The sequence below is a fragment of the Capra hircus genome, chromosome 9, assembly GCF_001704415.2.
Source record: "Capra hircus breed San Clemente chromosome 9, ASM170441v1, whole genome shotgun sequence".
Classification (NCBI taxonomy): domain Eukaryota; kingdom Metazoa; phylum Chordata; class Mammalia; order Artiodactyla; family Bovidae; genus Capra; species Capra hircus.
In genome coordinates, this window is record NC_030816.1 from 15,476,322 (window position 1) to 15,492,383 (window position 16,062).

At 40.1% G+C, this 16,062-nt stretch overlaps 1 protein-coding gene across 2 annotated transcripts in view; it reads right to left on the bottom strand.

Moving 5' to 3' along the window:
• CLVS2 (clavesin 2) overlaps positions 1,081–16,062 on the bottom strand; it is a 76,115-nt gene continuing 61,133 nt past the window's right edge. For both annotated transcript variants that reach the window (XM_018052989.1, XM_005684505.3), the window contains exons 5-6: positions 9,480–9,700; positions 1,081–2,377 (exon numbers count right to left, since the gene is read on the bottom strand). In XM_018052989.1, the coding sequence (XP_017908478.1) occupies positions 2,290–2,377; positions 9,480–9,700 (309 nt within the window). In that variant the 3' untranslated portion in view covers positions 1,081–2,289. The remainder of the gene's footprint in view (positions 2,378–9,479; positions 9,701–16,062) is intronic.

The window sequence follows — 16,062 nt, forward strand, 5'->3', positions numbered from 1 at the left end:
AGCAGCAACGCCAATGCAGGTTCCAAATGTCAGGTAGTGAGAGAGTGTGAATGACACTTATACGTGGGTAGGTATACATATAAAATCTGCCTTCCGAGATATTTTTATATATGACAGGGTAAAAAAGCCGGCTATGCTGGTTGACATCCGAAGCTGGTAGAATTCTGAATTTGGCAATAAATGGTGCATATCAAAGAAACTCATGAAAATGAAAAGTTGACTGGCCTTCTGAACTTAGTTGCTTCATTTTATTCCAATGCATCATACTGTCTAACACCTGCTTGTACAGTACATAGAGCCCAGGGCTAAAAAATGTACGACGCCAAGTAGGAAAAAAACATAAGAACACCTTTGGTCAGGGTTCTTAGAAAGACTAGAGTTACTGTGGCTTTTTCTTCCAGTGCATTCCGAGCTCTACAACATTTATGGGTAGAGCAGAGGACCTGACTCATTATTCTTCTGCACTTGATTGGAGGTCGGCATTTTAAAGGTATCTTTCATTCATAACATCTACGTGTATTTATGCATTTTTACAAACACTGGACAGTTCATTGGTGACAAAGCAGAATCATGTGTTGATATTAATTGTAAGATTCTGGGCTACAGAATTATAACTGGACTTTTTAAAGCTTTTGGCTAAAAAGTATATAAAGGCTGCTACATGCCTTTATTTCTGTTGCTTTCCATAAGTTCCTTGAGATATTTTTCTTTCAAGACAATATCTTAATGGTTAAGCCTCAGTCTCAAAAATTACCACTCTGAAAGGGTGGTAAGAATCTTGCTTTTTCACACTAGAATTTGAAATTTAAAGTTAAATTTTTTAAATGTGCTATCCTTGCAAAATTTTTGTGAAAAGAAAACTTTAACATAAGGATTCCAAATCTAGATTTAAACTATAACATAGACTCTCAGATGCCCTCAGAAGCTTTCATTATGTCTCCTAGATGCAATATGTTAAGATCTTTTCTGAGAAGAAAATGTGTATTTCCAGGATCATTAGGATAATTAACCTGAATTTGAAAAAAACAGTATTATTCTCTGTCACCTGATACTGCCTATGCTATGTTGAGACCTGTTGTGTTTTTTTTTTTTTTGAAGAAAAAATATATTTCACTGACATGGCACAGATACAAGATTGCATTACAAATTAAATTGAATTCCCTTAAATAAATTCACAGGAAGTCTGTTTCACAATACCTCATTTTCATTAACTTTAGTGGAAGTGGTTTTCCAGAGTTAACATCTCAGACAATAATCTATAACATCTCTAAGACCATTGAATATGCATGATTTATTTTGTAAGCCTGTCACATCACAGATTTACCAAAGCTCAGTAAAAATATATATGTGTGTGTGTGTGTGTGAATATATATATTTTTTCAACCAGCCACAAGAGTTAGAAATTAGCCCCTTATCAGTACTTGGCAACTTTTCTGTTCAAAATTAGCTGTCAAACACTACTCAAGTATTGGTTCTCTTTCTCTTGGTCAAAGAGTTTTTCAGGATAAAGTTCTTAAATTACACCAGACAGGCATATAATGGGATCTTGAGTCAAGGACACAGTGTGAAGATAGTAGTTTATAAAGAATCCACTGTCTTTCAGAATTCCACGTCTTACTTTGGGGAACATATATTTTCACAAGACTCCAGGAACTAAACAACATAGAAGAGTTCAAGTGTTGAGTTTACCAGGTTATTTGCCATTTCTTGCCTCTCAAATTCAAGGCCAGTGATAGTCACTAGGGTACATTTTCTGTGAACTGAAAATCCCTAGACAGGAAATACATTTATCATAATAATTTCCTAGAATCATTTAGCTCCCTGTGCCCATTAAACATACATTTGAGTATGACAGAGAGTTTCAGAGGAAAACAATGAAACAATCACTATGATAGCTGAAATATGGCTCCATAGGAAACAGGGCTACATTTAATTAGCTTCGATTGTTTATGTATCTTTTCTGGTCTTGTTACAGTTCATATCACTGGCATGGACTCAGAAGCCAATCTTCCAGTTTAAGTTACTACTAAAATTTACAAACTTGACGTGAAGATTACATTGTATTTACAAAGAACTTGGCACTTACAGAATAAATTATTGACTTTTCTTTAAATCTAGACCAGGGCACCCATGGTTCAGGCAAATGGGAAAGCCTGATGCCTTATTATATATTATGCTACATTAACATGAATAAATACGTTTCCAGCTGGTAATTCATCCACAGCGCTGGCCCTGGTGCTGAAAACAAGTACCTTCCATTTCTAATCCATGGAGAGGGTAGAGAAGCTATCAGTCCAGAGAGAGCAAAGGTTGCATGTTTTCTTCCTCATTTTTATCCATGCGTTTTAGCACTGTAGGATCCACAACTGATTGGGATCTGGAAATGATAAAGCCAATGTCAGCGCGTTACTGCCAAACAATCACATTCTCTTCTCTGTCTTTTCTCCTTTATTACTTCTCTCTTTGATGTGGATTAACTTCTACATCAAGGGATTTATGAACAGAGAATGCCACACATTGAGAGAGATTGTTTCAGAGGAAGCAACCCCCTCTGGCCTCTAAATACAATAGGGCACAACAGAGGATTCTAAATACACAATAACAGGCTTAAGTCTCATCTTTACAACCAAGAAGAGCCTTTTCTTTGAGACTGAGAACTTCTAGTACAGGACTGACATATTCCAAGAGGACATCACTAAAAGGGGAAATGATTATGGTGAATTTACCATTATAAGAAATGAAGTAGAAATAATAGGAGCCTTGATTTCTGGCTTAAAGGGCTTACAAAACAACTTCAACGGGAATGTGCATTTTTAACCATCTTTTCTTTTAATACATAACGAGCACATTAGGAGAAAATCAATATTTCAATATGAGTTTTGTTAAATTTTCCACTAAAACATCTGAATAAAATCAATCTTATTCTTGAAAAATCTATGAAACGCTTTAAAACTTTAAAAAAGTTTAAAACTTTTAAAACCTCTCTTATTTAGGCAGCAGTACTTTACTATTAGAGAAACAAATAATGTGAAAACCCTTACATATGCTTTTGATAGCAGGTGGGAATTACATCTCAATTCATCATCAGGAAACAACACTGAGAAGGAGGAAAGTCAATGAAACGTGCTACTGTGGTGGCAGGAAGCTGCCATCTTAATGGCTACGGCATTAAAGAAGCAGCCGTCCTTTTAAATTCCTCCTCGGTAATGAATTTTTCCCCTGCTGCTGCATTCCAGCCATTTGGCTATTGCTGAGACAATATGCGTCTTAGTAGACCTCATTAACTTTCAAAAAGAAAGACTATAAGTGAAAATACAACCACATATGCTAATGAAAAAGAACAGCAATGGAAGGAATTATCAAAGCAAAAATAATTACAAGATTAACTGATAAATCGACTCTTTCATTTAAGTAAACTTAAATTCATTTCTAAAGAGAGAATAAAGAGAAAGGTGAGAACACTAATATCAGGAGGTTTATTTTCTAAGTCATTTTCACTGTTTTATCTCAGTAATAGGTATTAGATGCATAAATCAGAATGGAGAATAACCACAGTTGAATATGGTGTGTGTTTGTGTGTGTGTGTGTGTGCGCGTGTGTCTGTGCAGGAGAGAAGGAAAGAGGGAAAGGAGCAATGATAATTTATCTTAGAACACAGTACATGAATAAAATACACTTTAACACAATTGACAATTGCATAAAACAGTTAGTAATTAGACCTGTAACATTATTCTTCTTAGACTCAACTAAAATAGTTGGTTCCCCAAGATGAATCCATGCTAAAATATGCAGAGGTTCATTTAATGTCCTGCACTATGAGGGTTAACCTGACAACTATTGCCCACTGGACTATAAGTTTCATAAGCAGGGACTTTATCAGTGTCTCTCCTACAACAGACACAATGTGCGTCACAGAGTCTGTTACACAGCAGGATTTCAATGTCTTAATTCTTATCCAATAAATACTTTCCAAACTGAAAGAAGCTGGATGTCAAGCATTCAAACTGGAGAGTGATGAAGATAAAGCAATTTATCCTGTGAAGAAAAAAATTCTTTACAGAAAAGTTATTTTTAAATCTCATGAAGTATACAAATGTTGAGGTACATCCTAATAATATTAAGTACACGCTAAAGCTCTTCAGACAGCACAGAGTCTACACATTTAGCATTTGCTATAATGTTCTATTAAAACACACATTGTACACACACACACACACACACGTCTTATATATTGTTACTTTCCTTAACTACTTTGGTGGTTCAGGCGGTAAAGCGTCTGCCTGCAGTGCAGGAGACCTGGGTTCAATCCCTGGGTCAGGAGGATCCCCTGGAGAAGGCAATGGCAACCCACTCCAATACTCTTGTCTGGAAAATCCCATGAACGGAGGAGCCTGATAGGCTACAGTCCATGAGGTCGCAAAGAGTCAGACACGACTGAGCAACTTCACTTTCTTTCTTTCTTTCATGGCAATTTTAATAAAATATTTTAAACTGTAGTGCACTACTCAAGCTGGGATTAACTTTCTAGTTTGTTTTTATCATGCACTACAGATGTTAGACTTGTCCGATTACGAACGCCGCTGGCTCCATATGCAGAGAAATTCCTCAATAAAGTAAGCCAGAAAGAAACAATTTCTGATTAAGACTGTTTTGGTATTTAATTGTCCCAAGTGTCCTGTTGTTTTGTTTTAGTCTAAACTTTCTTTTTGCCCTCTTGTACAAAACAACAGGGTTATTTGCGCATGATTGGTTATTGAATCGGTCTTTTTCAACTACAACAGAGGAAGCTATCTGTCATTAACTCATGGTACGTCTTAGTCTCCAGGCTCTGCTGTCTTTCAATGAATAACTTTTTCCATGAAAACCTGTAGTTTGACTTTTATTATCCAGGTATCATTTATTCATTTATTATGCATTTACAATATTGTGCTATACCTTAGTGCTTGAAAGACTCGATTTTGGACAGAAATGGATTCCAATTCCACTTCCTGTGATTAACTAGTTCCGTGACCAACTGGAGGCATTTGAATGTCCTAAGATTTTGTTCCCTTACTTGTGAAATGGGGAAAATAATATCTACATCATACAAATGTACTAAGGATCAAGTGCCATCAATAATGCATGCATAATCCCCAGCATTAATTCTGGCAAATAGCATACGGTAGCAGTTAAAGAAATGACTTACAGAATACTGCTGCCTGTGTTCCAATATTAGCACTGTGGCTTTGTAGCTATGGAGCATGTAGAAGTTACTTACCTTCTCTGTATCTGGGTTTCCTCATCAATAAGATGGATACAGTATCACCTTATTAGTCGTTTAGAAAAGCAAAGGAGTTGATATATACAAAACATTAGATAGAATTTGACAGGTAGTAACAATAGATGCTGAATATTATCTAATAAAGTGGAAGCATGTATTACCCATAATCTAATGAGCTTCGTATTCTTTCACTTGATTACGCTATCTTTCCACAAATTTACACAAAACATAATCTTCCTATCACACTCACACAGTCATGTCCAACTTTCTGAGACCCCATGGACTGTAGCCCACCAGGCTGCTCTGTCCATGGGATTTTACAGGTGAGAATACTTCAGTGGGTTGCTATTTCTTCTTCCTATACAAGAAGCTGAATTCACCCAAAGGAACAGTTATCTACAACTCATTTGTGAAGGAATGATTTTTCCCCCTCTCAATCTAAAAATGATATAAAACTGGAAAAGAAAAGGAAGGAAAGGTGGGATCCAGAAACAATTTTATCCCATCTTTGATGGGGAACTGCTATTCCCCGCCAAAGAGAAGATAAAAATCACGTGAAACAACTCTCTTGATTTCATTCTTCAGGAGTTTTCAAATAGAACCATATAAGGTTCACAGGATGCAAAACCTATACCAAACAAAGGGTGTCTGAAATTCCGACTGGCCCAAGTTAGAAGCAAGAAACTCGGGGTTGGGGACGTCATCATGCTATGAGCCAAGTCTGCAGGGGACAAAATGGCCTAACTAATTGGAAAAGAGAAGCAGGATTCAAAAAGACTTCAAAAGGTGGATCGCCGGAACCAAATCTGACAAGATGATGTCAATCAATTAAAATAATGTGCTTAGAAGAGAGAGCTAAATATAGAAATAGAGAGTTATGAGGATAAAGGTGTAGACGTAAGGAGACTAGTTTTAAGGAGCTCCACGTGAGTCAGCAATGTACCCTGGCAGCCTGAAAGACAGCAGTGAGAACAGTAAACACAGGAAGCCAGGGAGGTCTACGCTGCAGAGCCAGGATTCTGGAATCTCAACGGAAGCGGTGAGAGCATCAGATGTCTCCTCTACCTTTCTAAACGCTGCACTTAAAACGGGCCACTGACAGACAGAAGGGAACTCCTTCATTTGACTGGGACTTCGTGAGCATGCTTTGGGCACCACATTCTACTCCAGGCACTGAAGATTCAGAAGAAAACAGGATAGACAAAGCCACTGAAGTCTCCCTGAAGCTTACATGGCAGGATGAAAGGGATAAACAATTAAACAAATCAGTCATTTCACAGGCTAATAATGAGCTATAAAGAAAATAAAGGAGATGATTGATTGGAAGTGGCCAGAAGGCAGAGTAGAGCTTATTAAGACCTGGTGCCTAACCAAAAGACCTTCTGGAGGAGGTGACCTTTGATTGGGGCCAGCCATTGAAAGATAGAGGAAAAGGACATTCCAACCAGAGGCTGAAGGAGAATAAAGAAAACTGCTGTGTGTGAAAGGTGGAGAGAAAAGGGAGATAAACTTGGAGGAAAGAGGTAGGCAGAGTCAGATTACACAGCATATTGTAAGTCACAATATGAAATTGATTGTATGCCTTGTATAATTACCAGTCATTAAAAATTCAAAGCAGAGAAGTGAAACAACCTGATTTACACTTTATAAACATCATTTTGATTGACACATGGATAATAAATGGAGAAGGATAAGGGTAGAGGCAAAGACAGCAGGTAAGAAATTTTGGAGGAAGTGCAGGTGATGAGGATACAGCTAAGGCTGCAGAGGATACGGAGAGAAGTATGCTCAGAGGAAGGGACCGCGCTAGTTAACAAGTCACAGAAGGAGGGGCTGAAGGAAATAAGCATCACTGGCTGGCAAGCAAAAAAACTGAGGACACCTATGAGAGCTGTCTCTGAATCCTCCTATAGCTCAGTTCTAGAGTGAGGGTGTTCTGTGTCACGCTGCCACAGAAGAGGAGAAAAGAGATATTCACAATGTGAAAGACTCCGTACCTCATAGACTGGAATCCTATTCCTTTACATATAAACTATGTGACTTTGGGGATACAAATATCTATTTAATAGGGTTGCTATGAAACTTAAATGAATTTTACCCCCAAAAAAGTACCTGGTAAGGGCTCAACTCAGGGCTTCCCTGGTGGCTCAGCTGGTAAAGAATCTGCCTGCAATGCAGGAGACCCTGGTTCAATTTCTGGGCCGGGAAGTTCCCCTGGAAAAGGGACAGGCTACCCACTCCAGTATTCTTGGGCTTCCCTGGTGGTTCAGATGGTAAAGAATCCACCTGCAATGCAGGAGACCTGGGTTCAATCCCTGGATTGGGAACATTCCCCTGGAGGACAGCATGACAACCTACTCCCGTATTCTTGCCTGGAGAATTCCCATGGACAGAGGAGCCTGGAGGGCTACAGTCCATGGGGTCGCAAAGAGTCGGACACGACTGAGCAACTAAGCACAGTACACAAGGGCCTAACTTGCGAGAAGTTGGTAATAAGTGATAGATTGTAATAATTATCATTGTTAAGATCTTTATTTTTATCAGAAGGAACCTATTCTTAGGCAATGGCTTTTAACCATTTTTGTCTTGGAAAACTTTGAGAATGTGATGAAATATGCCTTCTCTCCAGAAAAAAAATGCACTATAAACACAAACACACACGTATATGTGTGTGTATATGTTAGCCCTCAGTTGCGTCTGGCTATTTGTAACCCCATGGACTGTAGCCCACCAGGCTCCTCTGTCCGTGGAATTCTCCAGGCAAGAATACTGGAGTGGGTAGCCATTCCCTTCTCCAGGTGTCGTTCACTGTAGACAGAAACTCTACCCTCTTAGCCACCAGGGAAATATATACACCCATATATATACACCCACACATATACACACGCAGTTTTGAACACAACTTTTAGCACCTAACAGACTCCTTTGAAAGCCCATCAGTGAACCCTTTTAGCAGAGCATAAAACTCAAATTAGGAAGACTCATTTTAAAGGGAAATGAGTTGAGAATCCAAAACTTCATTTAAACATAATCTTGTCGATTAATGGAAAAATTAAAGCTGGAAATGTCACTGACCTTCCCATTTTGTCCAAGTTGTGGAGCAATCTGGGAGAGAAAGGCATCACACACACACACACTAGCATCAGCAACAGCAACAAATAAAAGAGGTCAGTCTAAAATAACAGGGTTGTCACTGCATGAGTCAGTGGTAACTGAAAGACCACAAAGATTGTCATCAGAGAAGGATGTAAGACAGTGTTGGGGATGACATGTAAGATGCTCTTGGGTCCTCCCTGAACTAGGTGAAGAAAAATTGTAGGAGCTGTGGTTCCTAAGTTTCTAGGACGGGAAATCAACCAAGAAATAATATTTGTTGCCATTATCCAAATGAAGCCTGGGCTGGTACAGCCTGGGGTGGCACGAGAATTAGAAGTCTGGTTTGCTACAGAATGCGAACACAGAGTCAGTTCTGCATTTGCGTCTGTCTAGCAACTCCCCTGCCCTCAATCACCAGTAGGCTATGGCAAGACATATGTTTTATACACACTGAATCCAAAACATTTAGGAAAGCTTCTATTACAGAGCACGTGTTGAATAAATACACATTGATTGAGAGAAAACAGGCCTAATAATACCATAAGAGTCAAAGCAGAAAATGAGATATTCTCAAGAATGAATTCTGTAAAGATTAAAGCCCTGGGAAACAGAAGGTTTTGCCCTGGGAATGGCTAGATAGAAACGTTTAAAGAGAAACCTGGCACAGATACTGACAAAGGAACAGAAGCTTTGAGTGATAATGTTTGAAGTGTGTGTGTATGCGTGTGCTTGCTATGGATCCCTTTCTTCAAATGAAATCTTACACAGAAGTCCAAAAAATTGTTTAGACCGCCTCACCACAGTGGAGAGGGGCACTGTCCCCACACCACCCCACTTGCCCTGAGGCACTCAACAAGAACCTTAAGGTACAGTTTGAAAAGCCACTGGATTGGGTGACTTCTAAGGGGCCAGCTAGACTCTTTGTGAATCTGGAGCAGAACTCTGGGTGGAGGTTACCTCGAATGACTTCATCTTTGACTCAAAACTCCTAGACATCCAAACACAGGAGCATGAAAAGCTTTAAAGTCCCACCAAGTATCTACTTTAGAACAATATGAAATCTGGAGTTGCATCAAGCGTCCCCGCCCTGGCCCAGCCCACTTCCCAGGTACCCCCCGCTCACCTCTTCATGGACTTGGGGGACAGCTCCTTCTCTACCTCCCTGACAGGCATGCTGTAGGAGTCCACATTGTATTCGCTGTCATCATCGTACTCATGGTCCAGCAGTGTTCTTGCCCAGGTTCCCATGTCATAAGGGGGCAGCATTCCTCCAAACTCAGAGGGCAGAATCTCAGGATGAATTAGTTGGTGTAGACTGTTCAGGTTGTTACCATGCAAAAATATCTACAAACACAAGAAGAGGGTGGGAACCCCCGTAGAGGAGAATGAATGCCGTGTGGACGCCCGCGATCGGGGTAGGGTAGGAGGAGGGATTGAGAAAGAGCCAGAACAAGAGCTTTCCACGTCTGTTAACATATGTACGCCTCTCTTCTACTCTGTGAAACAGGCAGGCTGGCATCATAATCTTAATATTTCATATAACAATCCTGAGGCTCAGGGACTTTAAGTAGCTTCTAGAAGGTCAGATCGTTTTTAAAGAACTGGAACTGAACATTTAGTTTCCTGCTTCATAGCTGGGAACAAGAGTAGAATCGAATGCGCCTACTTCGATCGGCACATTATCCTGGTGTTAGTTGTGCAGAGCTGAGGATGTGCATAATGAACGCTATTAAAACAGACTTTTCTCATGAGGGCCTCGTCAACTGCTGAGCCCATTCAAGTTACTGAACCCCAAAGCTGTCACCAGTATGGCTTTATCGTTATCATCAATAAAAATAAGAATACTGTAACCACTAAATTACTGCTTTATAATGCAAAGTATGTGATGTAAATAAAAGTAGATTAGCATCATCACACTGAAAGGGTGACTGGAGAGTCACATCCCAAAGGAGTTATGTCCTGTAATGTTGCCAGCATCTTCTCTGCTACAGATTTCCATGCTTATCATTCAAATCGTAAATGGAATGAGTTGAAACTGTAAAGCTGTGTGTATATGTTAATCATTGTTATGACTGTCTACACAGAGCTTTTTGTTAAATTGGAGGGTGACTTATGCTACATAGTCAAGATTTGTTTCTCCCTAAACAGCTACCTCTTCTCTCTTCTTTTATATTAATCTCAAAACTGCAGGTCAGTCTTCTCTAATAAAGCACTACTGTCATCTTATATAGATTTATACATTTATTTAAAGATTATAGCTTATAAGTGGCTTAGAAATAATTTCATATTTTAGGTTCAAGATGAAAGAGCTAAGACATTCATCTTGCTTTCCATACTTTTAGAATCCACTTAAGTAAATATTTTGGAAAACAAAGAAAGACTGTGTGTGCTGTGCTTAGTGGCTCAGTCATGTCCAGCTCTGCGACCGCATGGACTGTAGCCCGCCAGGTGCCTCTGTCCATGGAGATTCTCCAGGCAAGAATACTGGAGTGGGTTGCCTGCCCTCCTCCAGGGGATCTTCCCAACCCAGGGACTGAACCGAGGTCTCCCGCACTGCAGGCGGATTCTTTACCATCTAAGCCACCAAGGAAGCCCAAAGCAAGCCAAAGAAAGACTAGTCCATATCAAATAAAATGAGAAGAATGGGAGTCACCAATCAACAAGTAATACTAATAAATTATGGAAGAATGTAAAAGCACGTGAGAGCAGGTACCGGCCAAAATGACCACAGCAAGCGGCTAGCAGAATACATAATGCTGCCGAGGCGGAAGATACTTTCTGACCCAAGGTAAATCAGGTTATTTGCAAATTCTCCACCTTCCCACTCCTATTTACAGAGCACAACAGCCTAGGAAAACATACACACCCCTATAATTTTCCTGGGAAGATGAAATTCTAGTGCCTGAAATCCCTGCTTTATTAGGTATACAACCTTTCTTTCATCAGACGTATTGCTTCACATCAGAAACCTTCTCTTTCAAGTCATGCAAGAGTTATGGTGATAAATCCATAGAAAAGTAAATGTAATTCACACTGCTTCTTCTCTTTTTGCCAACACTCTGTTACCTCCTCCCTCAACATCGCTCTCAGCTCTGGCCTTGTTTCCTCTTTCCCAGAAAAAAAACAGGGCGGCCAGATGAGATCCACCCACTAGCATCTGCGCCCACATGCCCTGCCTTTGCTCCCAGCTCAGTGGAAGAATACGCTCCACAAAGGCCAAGCCCTCCACCCGTGCCCTAGAATTCATCCTCTCTTCCACTCAGCTATATTTCCCCAGCAATTCTCTCGTCTCTCTCACATCATCAGATTTCCGCTTTGTTCTGTATGTTTTCCATCAAAGAACACACCTAACAACTCTACTCTTGCCTACCCCCCATACAGAGGCATTAAACCTATCTTGACCCTACTTCTGTTTCCAGTTATTATCCTATTCACCCCTTCCTCTTACTGGAAAATGCAACGAAGGAATTATCTATATTCATTGCCCAAGTACATTTGTCCCATTTTTCTTGAATCCAATCCAAATAGGTTTGCCTCCCACCACTACACGGAAATAGCTCTTGTCAAGATCCTTCTCACTGCTAAATTCAGTGTCCAGTAATTCTCTATCCTTGTTTTTCTCAAACTCTCAGCAGCACTGGGTAGAGTAGATAATTCTCCTCAATGAAAACGCTTTCTCCCAGGATTTCTTGGTTTCCTACTATCTGATAGGTGACATCTTCAGTCCCTTTCGCTGGTTGTTCCACTTCTGCAATATCTTAACATCAGAGAGCTTCAGGCTTCAGTTCTTGGATTTATTACCTTCTCTAACTGCACTCAGGTAATTTGGAAACCAACCCCAAATATTCATTGGAAGGACTGATGCTAAACCTGAAGCTCCAATACTTCAGCCACCTGATTCAAAGAGCCAACTCATTGGAAAAGACCCTGATGCTGGGAAAGATTGAGGGCAGGAGGAGAAGGGAGTGACAGAGGATGGGATGTTTGGATGGCATCACCAACTCAACAGACATCAGTTTGAGCAAACTCTGGGAAACTGAAGGACAGGGAGGGCTCATGTGCTGCCGTTCATAGGGGTGCAAAGAGTCAGACAAGACTTAGTGACTGAACAAAAACAAGGTTTAAATATCATCCATACACTGAAAATGTGTATCCTGAATCCAAACCTCTCTTTTGAACTCCATATTACTATTTTTACTCTGTGTCACACCTCCACTTAAATGATCAATGGGCACCTCAAACATGTCGTATCCAAAACGGAACTTATAACTTTCTCCCCTAAATCAGATTCTCCCTGTTTTCAAGGTCAGCTAATGGGACAAACGTGCTTCTAGTTACTCAGGCCAAAAGCTCTGACTCGTCTTTTATTTCTCTCATAATCTAAGTTGTCAGTAAATTCTTTTGGTACTACCTCCAAAATCTACCCTGAATTCAAACATGTGAACAACTCCACTGCTACAAGCCTCACTCAGCTCCTATCATCCTTTCCACTGTGCTACTGAACGAGCCTCCTAACTGCTCTCCCCACTTCCACCCTTGCCACCGGGACTCTACTCACAACACAGCAGCCGAAGGACTGTGTCAGAACTTGAATCAGTCAGACCATACAGTCTGCTCACAATCCCCCACTGGCTTCTCCCTTCCCCTTGCTCCAATCCTTTAAGGTCCTCCATGAATGCCTTCAGTGAACACATCTCCTGCGACTCATCTGCCGGAGCATCCACACACACACTTGTCTCCCCGTTTATTGAAGTTTTACTACATTCTCCCTCTTACATATTTTTCTTCCTCCATTTCACTCAAGAAGTCTGGTCCTTAGGGGCTCTTTTGCCTCAGATTGCATTACAATTATACTTAGGCTGAATTCTTTAATTAAAAATTTTAAAAAAAGTTTTTTTCCTAAACTGTGCCATTAAAGAGATTATGGTAGGAGACCAAAATTATAGGAAGAGGGGGGTGAAATATTTTTAAGAATTAGCAAGAGAAAGTCCATGATACTGAGGAAGAAGTAGAAGCTTGTGACAACTAGTAGGAAAATCAGTTCTTGTCAGCTCTTGGGGTGTGACAGGATCACATCTATGAACCAGCTAAAAAGTTCACTGGGATAGTGGATTGAAACTTAGTCATTGGACTCTAACATCAATAAAGATGCTTGGGTCTAAAAAGAGACCTTCATTCAAGGAACTAATACTAGCTTGAACAGTGAAGATGTCAAAAGTGGTCATGATGGATTGTAAGTTAGGCTATACATGAAATATTCCAGACACTGGTGAAATTTTGAGAAGGGATCTCTGTAACACTTAAGGTTGACATTCCCATCAGCCCAGCATGTTGGAAACTCAAAGTCTGCTTTAATTTAAGAAAATGAAGAACTAAATGTCCATTTGTGAAAGATGATTCACAACTTTTCTTTAGGTTTTCTTTGACCAGCTTTTCAGAACATAAATTTATAGCATTTGCATTATAAGGTGCTTGAGTAATACTGTAAGGCTGAATCACTTGGGATTCCAGAAAGGAAATATAACAATAGCATTGTATTGTGCATTGATTATATAAACAGAAATTAAGGGTGTTTTAATTTATAATTATTTTCTCATACAAAAATTCCCAAATCATGTAGTTTTAATTAAAATGGTTAAATTCAAATACCTCCCTTCCATCTAGAATAGTGCCAGCACTGTCTTCTTTCAGGCATTGTCAAAATCATCAAATTCCACCAAATAACTCCCAAACCTAGAGCTTTCCTCGTTTTATAGATTTGACACTCTTCAGTCTTTTCAACAGAGCAGAATCATGTCAAAATAATGTCACAACAAGTCACCCCTGAACTCAGTCTTTCAAATGCTACTCATTTCACTCTGACGGAAAGCCCAGATCTGATGGCAGTGTGCAAGGCCCTCCAAGAGCTGGTGCACCATGTTCCCACCCATCCAATGCACTACTATCCTCTCCAATAGCTCATTTGGCTCCAACTTTTCTGATCTCCCTGCATGTGTGCTAACTCACTTCAGTCGTGTCCAGCTGTTTGGACTCTATGGACTGTAGCCCACCAGGGTCCTCTGTCCATGGGATTCTCCAGGCAAGAATACTGGAGGGGGTTGCCATGCCCTGCTCCAGGGGATCTTCCTGACCCAGGGATTGAACTTGTGTCTCTTATGTCTCCTGCGTTGGTAGGTGGGTTCTTTACCACTAGTGCCACCTGGGGAAGGCCTTCTTGCTATTTGTCAAATATTCCAGCCTTGTTTCTACTCAAGAACCACTGCCTTTGCTATTCCCTGCACCTGGAACCGTCTTTCCAGGAAATCTGTATTTTCAGTTCTGCTATTTCCTAGCTGAGATTTAGAGCAAATGGTTTCACCTTCCATGCCTCATTTTCCCATCTATAAAAGGAGAAAAATAATAACGCTTACCCTAAAGACTTGTTGGAAGGACTAAATGAGTTAACATATTGAAAGTACTTAGAACAGGACGTGGTATAGAGTGAAAGCTACATTCGTGTTCACAGGTATAATTTGTACTAAAAGCCCCGGCAGGTACTTTGGATCACTTGATCATCCCTTCACAAAAGATTGCTTGAAAATGTTATTTCTGAGGCATGACATCCATTGTTTTGAACTATAAATTGTAAATTAACTTGATTTACAAATATTCATTGGAAGGACTGATGTAGAAGCTGAAACTCCAATACTCTGGCTACCTGATACAAAGAGCTGATTCACTGGAAAAGACTCTTTTGCTGGGAAAGATTGAGAGCAGGAGGAGAAGGGGGCAACAGAAGATGAGATAGTTGGATGGCATCATTGACTCAATGGACATGAGTTTGAGCAAACTCCGGGAGATACTGAAGGACAGGGAAGCCTGGCATGCTGCAGTCCATGGGGTCGCAAAGAGTCAGATGTGACTTACCAACTGAACAACAACAAATTAACTTGAATCTTGGTGATAGACATAATTCCTAATATAAACTACCACTGTCTGCAGAATTCTTCCTCCTAAATTACTAAAACATGTTCAACAAATTCATAAGCAGAAAACTCTCTGTTCACAAATGTTTGAAACCAACACACACCTAAAAATGACTTCACTTTCACACTTACAGGGAGGCTTTTATGTCACTAAAATACCTGAAGTGCCTTCTCATTCACTGAGAAACAGAAAATTTTGTCTTCTGTATGGATTTAGAAGTAACTATATTTTACTGTGGAACTAATCATTTGAAAACTGGTCACAGCACAGTGGTAAAAATATCTCTAAATGCGGAGCTATTTGGATTCAAATGTTAACTCTACAACTTTACAGCTGTGTAAATGAGTAAGCAAGTTATTTACCCATCCTAAAACTTACTTTCCTCAGCTTTAAATAGAAAATGATGCTACTAATCATACTTTTCAGAGATGTTTGCAAGATAAGATGAAATAATGTATATCAAATGCACTTTAAAATCATTATAATGATTAATGTGTTCGGTATTACAGTATGGGGGCTTCCCACGTGGCATACTGGTGAAGAACCCACCTGCCAATGTAGCAGACACAAGAGATGCAGGTTCCATCCCTGGGTCAGGGAGATCCCCTGGAGGAGGAAATGGAAACCTGCTTCGTATTCTTGTCCAGAAAAATCCCATGGACAGAGGAGCCAGGTGGGCTGCAGTCCATGGAGTCATAAAGAGTCGGCCACGGCTGAGGGACTGAGCACATGCACTGTGT